At 40.2% G+C, this 11,545-nt stretch overlaps 1 protein-coding gene across 1 annotated transcript; it reads right to left on the bottom strand.

Annotated features, from left to right (window-relative positions):
• Positions 1–343: 343 nt before the first annotated feature.
• LOC144388792 (glucagon-like peptide 2 receptor) lies at positions 344–10,618 on the bottom strand. Its single transcript, XM_078090800.1, has 13 exons — positions 10,574–10,618; positions 9,537–9,633; positions 9,358–9,456; positions 8,828–8,949; positions 8,612–8,718; positions 7,800–7,956; positions 7,385–7,544; positions 5,649–5,709; positions 5,494–5,560; positions 5,231–5,319; positions 4,811–4,949; positions 4,682–4,723; positions 344–1,346 (listed from the first exon to the last, which is right to left on the bottom strand). The coding sequence occupies exons 1-13, from the start codon at positions 10,616–10,618 to the stop codon at positions 984–986; spliced, it is 1,548 nt and encodes a 515-aa protein (XP_077946926.1). The 3' UTR covers positions 344–983.
• Positions 10,619–11,545: the final 927 nt, after the last annotated feature.

Genomic DNA, 11,545 nt, shown 5'->3' with positions numbered 1-11,545 from the left:
ACAAGCATCTTATCATTTTATCCAAAAATGAAGCCTGAAGAGTGAATATTGTGGCAATGAGGGCAAAATAGAAATATTTTTGAACCAGATCCTGACGCAGCTCTGCCCTCTAGCTCTTCAGGCTTCACACCAGCTGGCGCAATACACACTAATGTAAATCTCAGAAATTCATGAAACATAATGAGTCATCTTACGATGACGGAAAACATTAATATTATTTGTTGAGCATTGGTGAATGTTTTACTTGTTAAACGTGATCCTCGTGAGATTCACAATATTTATTTTGAATGATTTTTCAACAATTTGGGGCTTTGTATTATTATATTACAAATGTTCCTAATGGCTATAGCTATTCAAACCACAAAGCATGAAAGATACAATATTGAAAGGAAATGCATCACAAGAGTATCACCTTAAATGACACACAGTAGAGAATATTCAATATTTTCCCAGACCAATCCAAGACCAACAAGCACTTCTTAAGGTCTGGTAACACCAACAATATATTTGATTAATGAATTAACCTTCAATATTTTTTGGTGAAATAACACAAACTATTCTGATAATGCTGAACTTTGAAAGAACCTAAACCAGAAAAGTCAACGATTGTGGAGTAGAATCCACTTTATTCATGAGTCGATGTTACAAATCCATGTTATAAATACATACAATACAATGTTGCTAAAGTGACTCCATTGCAATTCACTTGCTCAGAACATCGACGATAGAATGAAAAAATATCCCAAAAACTAAAGGCACAAATACAGACTAGATGACAGAGTTGTTTGTCTGTATTAACTACATATGTGGGTTTTGGGGGGAATAAATACACCATGAACATAATGCAAACAATTGGAAAGGTCTAGATTTCAACATAGGGCATTAAAGAACAGGGTATGAATGCCCACATGATTCAGCATCAATAATATATTGCTATGCGGTTGCTATATACAATATGATAAAAGTTAACCCACTGAAGGGGATCAGAATTGGCTCTCCTCCTGAATTTCCTCCATTGTCTCTGCGAGTGTTAACTCCCCATCACTACTGGATAAGCTCTTTCTGTTGAGAAAGACATGCCCTGTTGTGTCACAGTCCTTTAAACGTTTTACCTCTCCTATTGCAAGTCCTGGACCCCCTTCATGTACAGCTAACTGGAGCAAGTGTGGATGTGTTGTGAACGTTATGTCCTTGTCAAAAAGGTTGTTCTGCTGAGAGCAATGCGGGCGGTGCATCCGGGTATTCCTCCGCAGGTACTTCAGCGGTACGCTCCAAAAGCAGCTCCTGAACTGGGCGTGGTTGGTAAACAGGAAAAGTTGCCAGCGCTTCTTCAGTTCAGCTTGGACCTGAATTCCAGTTCAAAGACAATTGTTACCAGAGGATTTATTGACAAACAGGGAAAATAATACTAATTAAAGCTGCGAGCAGCAATGAATGGGCCTTTGTCTCCCCTTGCGTGTCGGGGGGGGGGCCTGCCCGACGACGGACATGAAAAGACTCTGCAAAAGAAATGTCCTTTTATCAAGTGGATCATTTCTCTCCAGTGAGGATGTGGAGAGAGGTCCAGTCATGTCGGTCACAGTGGGACATTCGACCAACTTGACTCATTATCCTCAAGCTTACTCTGCTGATATGGAGGAGAAATCTACACAGCTGGATCAAAGCTGTGGGCTCCAGGTAAGTGCACCTGGATCAAAGCAGTTGGGGTAGGGGGCACTATCGAGCCAATATGCCATTTGGAAGCATTGAAATCCTATTAAGTAACTATATCTTTAACTTTAACATTTGCGTGCCATGTTTAGTTAAGATTGGAGCATATTTAGTCCCTCAAAAGTACCCCATTTTTAGTTTGTAGGGTTGACACAGCAACCGGGGGGTCGTTGTGGCGCAGGGGTAGTGAGGGTGCGCCGGGAAATGCAAGTTGGTGGTTCGAGCCCTGGCTGCCACATGTTGAGGTGTTCCTGAGTAAGACACCTAACCCCTAATTGCTGCCTGGGCAAAAATGTTTTTAAAAAAAACACGGGTTAACAATGCAATGTAAGTTGCTTTGGATAAAAGCGTCAGCTAAATGTAATGTAACAGTGTAATACAAAAATCTTTTAATATAATTTAATCACCAAGGCCTTGAGATTGTTCCGCCCAAAATTGAAATAGCTGCGACAAAGTCTCAGGGAGGAGTTTGTCAAAGTATTGCGCCTGGAAAGTACAAAAAATAAAGGAAATGTTCACAAAAAAACAAATGGAACAGAATATCTGCTCATTTCAGAGCATCACGTTCTCAGGGCAACGTTTTTAAAAAACTCCCAATATTTACGGTGATGACGGTGGCGCAGGGGTAGAGAGGGTGGGAACCGCAAGGTTGGAGCCCCGGCTTGCTCCCTGAGCAAGACACCTAACCCCTAATTGTTACCTGGGCAAAAATGTAAAAGCCGCGGGTTAAAAAATGCAATGTAAGTCGCTTTGAATAAAAGCGTCAGTTAAATGACCTGTATAATGTAATGTAAAACGTTTGCATTTCCGTAATAGTGTCAAAAGGAGGCGCTAGGATTGTAATACTTTAAGGCCTACACTAGCGTCATCTCTACATACGGAGCAAGTCCTATTCCATCTTGCACCACCAGGTTCATACAGAATCCCAGAACAGACAAACTGAACACTGGATCTATAGAGGCTTTAATGTTGTTACGTACATGACCTGACGGGGAGGGATAGGTCCCGAAACCGTATATTGAATGGGCGCCAATGCTAAATTAGTAAATAATGGAGTGTTAATAATCTTGTTAATTACTGGGGATTTCATGAGTCATTTTTTATGTTCAGGAGTAATATAAAGTCAGTAAGGAGATACTGAAGCAGACCAGGTGAAAAGACAATTAGTAAGAATGAGAACAACTACGCAATATACTTTAAGTGATGAGCAAGACTATTCAAAAGTAAAAAGATGATATTGTATGACTACTCATGTTACTCGAGCATTAAAGTTTAAACAAAATCATAACGGAATGGGGCAGATTTTCATCCACCGCTGCTCGATTTAAACAAGCAGAGGACCTGGAGTAGCACAAAATACTTAAACAGCAAAAAACTGGTTTAACATTATTCTTGTAAACCTTCCTTACGGGTGAGACAAAGTTGCTGTCTCCTCTCTGACAGCAATACCTGCAGGTACATCAGAAGGAGAACAGAGGACAAGAGGAAGCACTGTTACTGAGGAGCGGCCCTTGTCGTGAAGCAGACCATCATGGCAATGATTCAAGCTATCTATAGTGGGATTGGTGGCACAAGTGGGATGCCTGGGATTGGCAGAGAGGGAGGTGGGATGTTATTCTGTGCTCATTCTAGATATCTTGGTGATCAAAAAATGGCTGAACATACAGAAATCAAAGTTTAAAATATTCTCAAATTGCTGAAAATACAGAAATAGTAACAGCTGAAATGAATTAATAGATTTTGCTAAAAAAGTTAAAATTTGAAAAAATTGCTGAAAACACACAAAATACAGGAATCGCAGAAGCTGAAATGTAAGTAATGTCAGAGTACATATAATTATTGAGGATTTTATTTTGAAATAATGGAATTTGGAACAGGGGGTCAGGAGACATAATGTTTGTCATTCAAATTAATTAATTAATTAATTATTAATTCATAGCCTTCGAACATTTTAGTAAGAATGCCCCTCCATGGGGGTTTCGTTTTAAAATTATAGGATGTGGGGATGAAAGAGAGAGAGGAAACGTAGAGAGTTAGAGAGGGAGAGGGAGAAAGAGAGGAAGAGAGAGAGAGAGAGAGAAAGGGAGGAAGAGGGGGAGAAAGAAAGAAAAAGTGATGGGAGCTGGGATCGTTAAAGAGCGGATCAAAGTGCAGAGAGAACAGCAATTCCTAGAATCCACACCTCAAACAAGTGTACTTTACCGCGATTCTATAACGCTTGTGCAAAAAATAAGGAGATTTTATGTGATTCATATGTCTCTGCAGGTCATGAAAACGACTCTATCACCAGTTTCAAAAACGTACAGCTTCTGCTTTCTCTGAGAAATATGTCACCAGATTTGCATTGGTCTCTATGGAGCTTAATACAGACCGGTCTCGCTCTTGTTTTAATGTGGGATTCCATAACCACATGCCTACAACCAGCACAAGCATCTTATCATTTTATCCAAAAATGAAGCCTGAAGAGTGAATATTGTGGCAATGAGGGCAAAATAGAAATATTTTTGAAACAGATCCTGACGCAGCTCTGCCCTCTAGCTCTTCAGGCTTCACACCAGCTGGCGCAATACACACTAATGTAAATCTCAGAAATTCATGAAACATAATGAGTGATATTGAAGAAAGTTAAATAGATATCAACAAGCTTCTTTAAAAATAATACCTTAGGCTTTTGTCCACATTTTAACGTTTAAATGGTGGCTGTAGCTGAAAGATTGACAAAGCAGAAGGATTTAAAGTTTGAGCGGAATTAGAAAAGAAAACTCCATTGAAAAACCATGATAAAAAGGTTAATTAATTTGGTTTATGTTAATGCAAGCATAAGTAGAAAGTTGAAAAGTAATAGTTGGAAAGTACTATTTACTATTGTTGGAATGCCAACTTATTTGTTCTATAATGATTGTATTGAGCTTTCAATTCATATGTTTCTACATGTACGTGAAAAATCACACTACAAGTAGATGAAATTTACCTCTCCATTAGCAAAGCAGTACAGCACAGCGACTAAGAATCCCTGGAAAATGATACACATAAGATATGATAGTTAATGTAGCTTTACAACAACCATAAAAACTTATGTAATCAACTTTACAGATATTACCTGAAACGAGCTGAGAGTAAGGTTGATAAAGTTCCTGGCGTAGCGACTGCTGCCTTTCACACATTCATCTATCAGAACAGTGAAAACCACTTCATGGAGTCCCAGCAGAGGAATCAGTACCAGTGTTGCTCTGGCCAAGCTGAAGGACAAAATTATACAGAAGTAAATAATTATAACTTGTTAAGACAGGTAATAAGTTTGCAAAATATATAGTTGCACACAATTCAAAGGGCTATATGAAGTGCAAAGTAAGCTATACTATTAGGGTTAAAAAGCTTCCTTTCCATGGAGAAATTCACGGTTGACATTTAAATGTTTGACCATGAACCTAATTCATTGTTTAAACACTACTTGGCACTTAAGGTCAAAGACGTTTCCTGGAATTTGAATGGGTTAGAAGGTAAAGGCAGGGACAAATACCTGTATCTGTAGTCTGTCAACGTCAACTGATCTGCTTTTAGCTTGGATAGCAGCAGCATCAGAATCTTAATCAATATGAAGAAAATTACCTGCAATACATATCAAGGTTAGATTTAATAGAAATGTGTTATGATATCAGGCACCACTGAAACGAGACTTATAGGAACAAGATGTTGGATCTGTAACTAACGTGAACATAAGGTTGAATAAATGTACTGTGGTTCTCAGACAGGCTTACAAAGATTGGTTCACAAATCACTTACAAGCACTGAAAAAGTAATAGGGCCCCTTATTATCCACCAGAACCATTTGTTCACAATTGACCAGCATCTTAGAAATAAAAAGATTTTAAAAAGTCGATCAGTGAGACATTTTCTAATAATTTCTTGAATGTAGAAGAATGTAATGAAAAACTTACTCAGTGTTTTCATATAAAATCTTGACCACTGTCCATGGTGTTACAAACAAAATAGGTGTGCCTGAAAAGTAATAAAATAAGAATAAGGTGCAACATTTTAAATGCACTTAAACACATTTTCTCAAAAAACCTTCCTTTATGCTTTGCGTTCTTTGATGAGTTCATCCTAACTCATCAAATAATCGCAGATGGTCAGGTACCAGATGTGTGGATGCAACACACAGGGCTTTCAAGCAACTCTGACCTATAGTCTCCATTATTCAAAAGTCAAAGCAATCTACTAGTATAAAGGCAAAGACAGGGCCTCCACCAATAGGGTTGAGTACCGAGAACTGGTGCCATATTGGTATTCTATCCGATCAGTACCTACCATACCGAAACGCAACCCAGATTTTTAGGTTTTGGTACCTGAGCCAATTGAAAAACTTTATTTTACACTTGCAGAAGCTAACATAGCCCACCGCTTGTGTATATATAGTAGCTAGTTAGCTATCTACCTTTTATGTATTTTCATTTAAGTCAGTGTTTACCCGATCAGTTGCACTGAATCTGAAAAAACCCAAACAATACCCATCCCTATCCACCAAGGACACTGAGATTTTTGTCCTCTGTGTCCTTTTTGTTTTACGACATCCAAAGCTGCCCACTGCCAAAGCTGCTGACGGCAGTTGCCATTTTTTTAGACCTTTCATTTTTTGTAATAAGACAATATTAGACAATAAATTAAGGTAATTAGAGTATAACTGTATGCAGTTGGAATTGGTTTAATAATAACTCAGCTTATTGATTGTGTGTTATACTCAACTAAGGTTGTTTAGGCTAACAGCAATTGTTATACCATGTTTAAGGCAGTTGGCTGAAGGAATGCATAGTGAAAATGGATCTGATGAATTTGGCTTTTTAGAATGACGAGGAGGGTCTACAGTTCAAGGGGCTGTGGATTTCATCGCCTCTTTTAGCAGATGATGTGGTCCAACTCTCACTACAGCGGTTCGCAGCCGAGTGTGAAGTGGTTGGGATGAGGTTTAGTACCTCTAAATCTGTGGCCATGGTTCTCAGCAGGAAACCAAAGGATTGCCTACTCCGTGTAGGCCCCAAGTGAAGGAGTCTCGGGGGAAGCTCGGGGTCTTGTTCACGAGTGAGGGGACGATGGAGTGTGAGTTTGAATTAGAGAGAATTAGAGCAGCGGGGGCGGTATTGCACTCGATTTACCGCACGGTAACTCTCAATCTACTGTTCAATCTTCGTTCCTACCCTCACCTGTGGTCATAAAGGATGGATCATGACTGAAAGAACTAGGTCGGGGGTTCGTGACAATATAGGGCCGCAATTCTTCAGTAAAAAATTGGAATCTATTAAGCTTTGCAATTTTCTACATTTTAAGTTTAGCGTGGAAAGTATCGAAATGCTTCAATATAATCTTATAAACTAGGGATGTAAGTCGGCAAGTTAAGCCTACCTTTAAACGTGAATAAGAAGCATGTCTGTTATGTCTGTTGCATTCAGGGATAGTAAAGAATGGTCAACACAGAGTCACAATTTTTACAGGGATAACAATGATAACAATTGATACCTTTCTACATCGAGTCATAATTGATGATGATTAAATTGGAACGTAGAGTTGATTTCTCACCCATTTGGGTGTGACATGTCCAAAAGGTGAGATAAGATGGTCAGTGTATGAAGGTGAAGAGCCACTGACCAAACATTCACTGAGTGATATTAGGTTTAGTTACCCCATCCGAGCAGCATGTAGTTCTTCAGCAGATGTCTCTTGGTCAGCACAGCTGTGAAGAGCAGCGTACGGAGGAAAATGGCTTCCACCAAGAGCCAGAAGAAGTTACAGGCCACAAAGTATTCCATACACACTTTGGAAAATTTACATATCAACGCTATCTGTTGAACGAAATTGCAAATTAGTATGAAATGTTATGGTTAATTCAAACTGCTTTGGTTGATTAACAAGTGCTCTCGTGTACACATTTAAAAGGTTTCACAGCTAAAACCAAATCAGCCCGAGCAGATATGTGAATAATGATGAGGGTAATCAGGGTTTCAGGGGTTTTTGAAACTGCAAAGCCTTCTGAGACAAATTTCTCTTTTTGGGCTATACAAAATAAAATTAATTGAAAAATGACATATAATTTATACCGCAGAGATTGAATAGGAGTTCCATCCTGGATCGTCCTTGGGTAGCTTGGAATACATAATGTATAATACAATTTCCTTAGAGATGACAGCCAGGGCTCTCAGGATGAACGACACAAAGAGATTCATGTGTATGTAGTTCCTGGTACAGTGGAGCTTCCTTGTAGACAGAAACAGGAGTAATTTGGAAAAAGGCAACAATCAATACTTCCTGTGCAACTGTAAAAGCATTACTGAGGGCTTATTTCATGGTATAAGAGGGCGAAATGATCAATGTGCATGAAACAACATGGACCAGAAAGAATTTCCTGTTTTCACCACTTTGAAATAATGTTTTTAAAAGTGGGTGCCTTTTCAGGTTCGGACAATTAAGCAATGCATCAATAGATTAATTAAGAATGAAAACTACTTCTTGAATCAACTTTAACTTCAATCACTCATGGATGTACTAATTGCTTTTAAAATGTTAGAAAAGGCATGTTTTAATGATTTACCTTCTTACAACTCTAGAAAGGTAAATAAATGAACATGTTTAACAGGTTTGAAGTATAAACTATGCATTTTGGTGAGAAGCAATGAACATAACCTTTTATGAAATATTTACACCTTCAAATTCTCAAAATGATAAACGGAACAATTTTGGTTACCAAAATTTTAAATGGCAATCTAGAAAACGGATACAATGCAGAAACATTTCTTAGACTTTGGTAAGTAAATGTTATCATAACTAAGGCTAAGGCAAATCTTCCATCTCCATACAAATTAGATTATTTTCTTTGTTTCCATCAGAAACGCCTCTACTCCCTACTACTGACCTCAACATGCCCAACAGGAGAGTAGCAATAAAAAGAGAGGACAAGGACATGGAATAGCCGATGACAGATATAAGCCTGAGGGCTGTCTGGCGAAGCATTTCATCCTCCTTTACGTACACACATGCAAACACAAGAAAATGGATAAGTTACTAATATAGAGACAAAATGCTCCAAAATGTAAAGGGTATAGAAACCATGCATTTTACATTATCTCACCTTGTCTTTGAAATAATGGTCCTCCTTACATTCTGAGTCATCCCTCCAGGTCTCGGAGGAATTATCCTTCTTTCGCCATACACCATTCAATAAGCATTCTCTGTGTGCCCTCCTGGAGCCGTCTGTCGGTGATTTAAGGACACATTGAAAATATTTTCAAGGCTGGATACTATTTTTTTCAAGGCTGTATGGACCTTTGAGAAATTCCTTTGAAAGAGTCTGCTGTACTGAGATAAATTTCAATGTCAATGTACCAAAATATCCCAATTATTGCCAATGCAGGTATTTGTCCTAATTTGAAAGTAGTGGACTAATTAAAATGTTGATCTGATCTGACCCAAGATGTAATAATGAATAACCACAGTGGTTATGATTCATTAATTAGCATATATACCCGTACCCATATTTCAGCAAAAGTACAATTAAAGTTTGTGTAGTGCAATTTATATATCTTCCTCCAAGTGTTGCTAATTTGACTTCATACATAAAAGGCCTTTTACTCAAGTAGTAAAACATAACATTGTCCTCACTGATCCATGGTAGGTAAGAAGGACAGGGGACAGACACATTCCCAGGAGATGAATGGGGCCAACACACAAATGTGTCAAACGTTCCTTTACAGTAGATTCCTGTAAAACAACAATAATCTAGTTATCACAAAGATAGTAAGAAGCAAGCTAATTAACAGTGAACTACTTTGCCGACTCACCATTTTCTGGTAGTGCCCTTGTTGCCAGAGTTATGTTACATTCCTCCCAGTATTTGGTCCGTTTCGCTATCAGACTTCCAAGCAGTGAGCCTGTTACCTGCATTAAAATATTTAAAAAATAAAATCAACTGCATAGTTATGATATAATATAATTAAACCCACTTTTATAATATACAGAATCTCCATTCCACGTGCAAGCCAAATATTACTTCAAATAAAGCTCTCCACACTATATAAATCATCTTTATTTCTTCAACAACTCAAAGAAACTAGAAAAACATATTTGATTAAATTAAATATACATATATTTTGTACAGCCCAAAATTCAAAAATCCAAAACTCGCGCTTTACAATCTGTACACATGTGGCATATGATTTTTTATCACCCGAATATTTACCCTGAATATTTTAGCAGACATTTGCCTACGCAGATGGGCCGGATCCGCCCTGGAGGTATAATAAAATCTGTAACAGATCTACAAAAATAGGTCTGCAGCGGGGCCCAGATGCACAGCAGGATGGTTCCGGAATAAATTTGCATCCAAGATCAGGGTCCCGTTCCTCGTACGTGGCTAACTGAGTTTGCCAGATAATTTTCGATAACATTACATTAATCAGGCTTTTCGGTTCTCCAAAGCAAGTTTTGCACAATCACCATAGCAACACATCCAAAAACTTGAACCTGCTCCGGCGCAGGCTCATTTGAGCCAGCTAGATTAGCTCACCACACCTCCGGAAAAAAGGGCAGCTCTCTTCCTTATTGATGTTATATTAGTTAAGGTTTTATAGAGAGGAAATTCATACTGTCTCTGTCTCATACTGTCTCACACACCGTCTCTCATACTGTCTCACACACAGTCTCTCATACAGTACATGTTTGTAGAATGTTGCGATGCAGAGAAGACCTGGAAAGCCGCTGCATGTTGTGCTCTTCGTAAAGTTTGGTTTGTTTATTTTGCGCTTAATAAACTTCTAGATGTTCCATGTTTCACTGCTTCAATTGATCGAATGACTGGTTATGAATAATACATACATACTGCCCATCTGCCCATACCAGTGGCGGGTGGTCCATAGAGGACCATGTGGCGTAGCCCCAGCTTGAGCCACAAAGAAAAAGATTTTACAAATAGTCAATATTTATGTTTTTGAAACATGCAATATACCCAGTAATATTTGCAAGTTGCCTTTAATGAGGCATGTGGTGTCGCATAGGAGGCAACTCCACATGGTCCTCACCAAACCCCAGGCCCTCGACCTGGTGATTAAGGTGAGGATCGAGGGGTTTGATTACGCCATGTTCGCCACATCGGACGATGGGAGGTGTTTCCGTTGCGGTGGAGAGGGACACCTGGCGAGGGGTTGCCCGGAGAGGAACCCCTCGTCCGCTCCGCTGGATGTGGGGGCGAGTGTGGGAGGCGGTGAGAGCCAGCCGGTCGGTCAGGTGGATGAGGGGGTGACAGTAGGGACGGGTGAGGGGGTGAGTGTGGCGATGGGTGAGGCCCAACCGGTCGCTGAGGGGGTGAGTGTGGCAACGGGTGAGGGTCAGCCTCTCGGTCAGGTGGGTGAGGGGGCGACTGTGGCGACGGGTGAGGGGGTGAGTGTGGCGACGAGTGAGGGCCAGCTGGTCGGTCAGGTGGATGAGGAGGAGAGTGTCGGATTGGGTGAGAGCCAGCCGGTCGGTCAGGTGGGTGAGGGGGTGACTGTGGGGATGGGTGAGGGGGTGAGTGTGGGATTGGGTGAGGGCCAGCCGGGCGATCAGGTGGATGAGGGGGCGAGTGTGGGATTGGGCGAGAGCCAGCCGGTCGGTCAGGTGGGTGAGGGGTCAGAGGGGATGAATGTCGGAGTGGATGGGGGGTTGAATGTAGCCCAGCGGGCAGGTGTGTGTGACCGAGTGAAAGAGGGGATGGGGGCACTTGGTAGTGGGGGAGCTGCTCGAGGTGGAACCTCGGACATGTTTTGTTTAATTGCTGACTTCCTGTGCACCTTTTAATCTTTATTCTGTCTGTTAT

This window comes from Gasterosteus aculeatus, chromosome 1, assembly GCF_964276395.1.
Source record: "Gasterosteus aculeatus chromosome 1, fGasAcu3.hap1.1, whole genome shotgun sequence".
NCBI classification, from domain to species: Eukaryota; Metazoa; Chordata; class Actinopteri; order Perciformes; family Gasterosteidae; genus Gasterosteus; species Gasterosteus aculeatus.
This window is presented reverse-complemented; position numbering and strand designations above follow the sequence as displayed.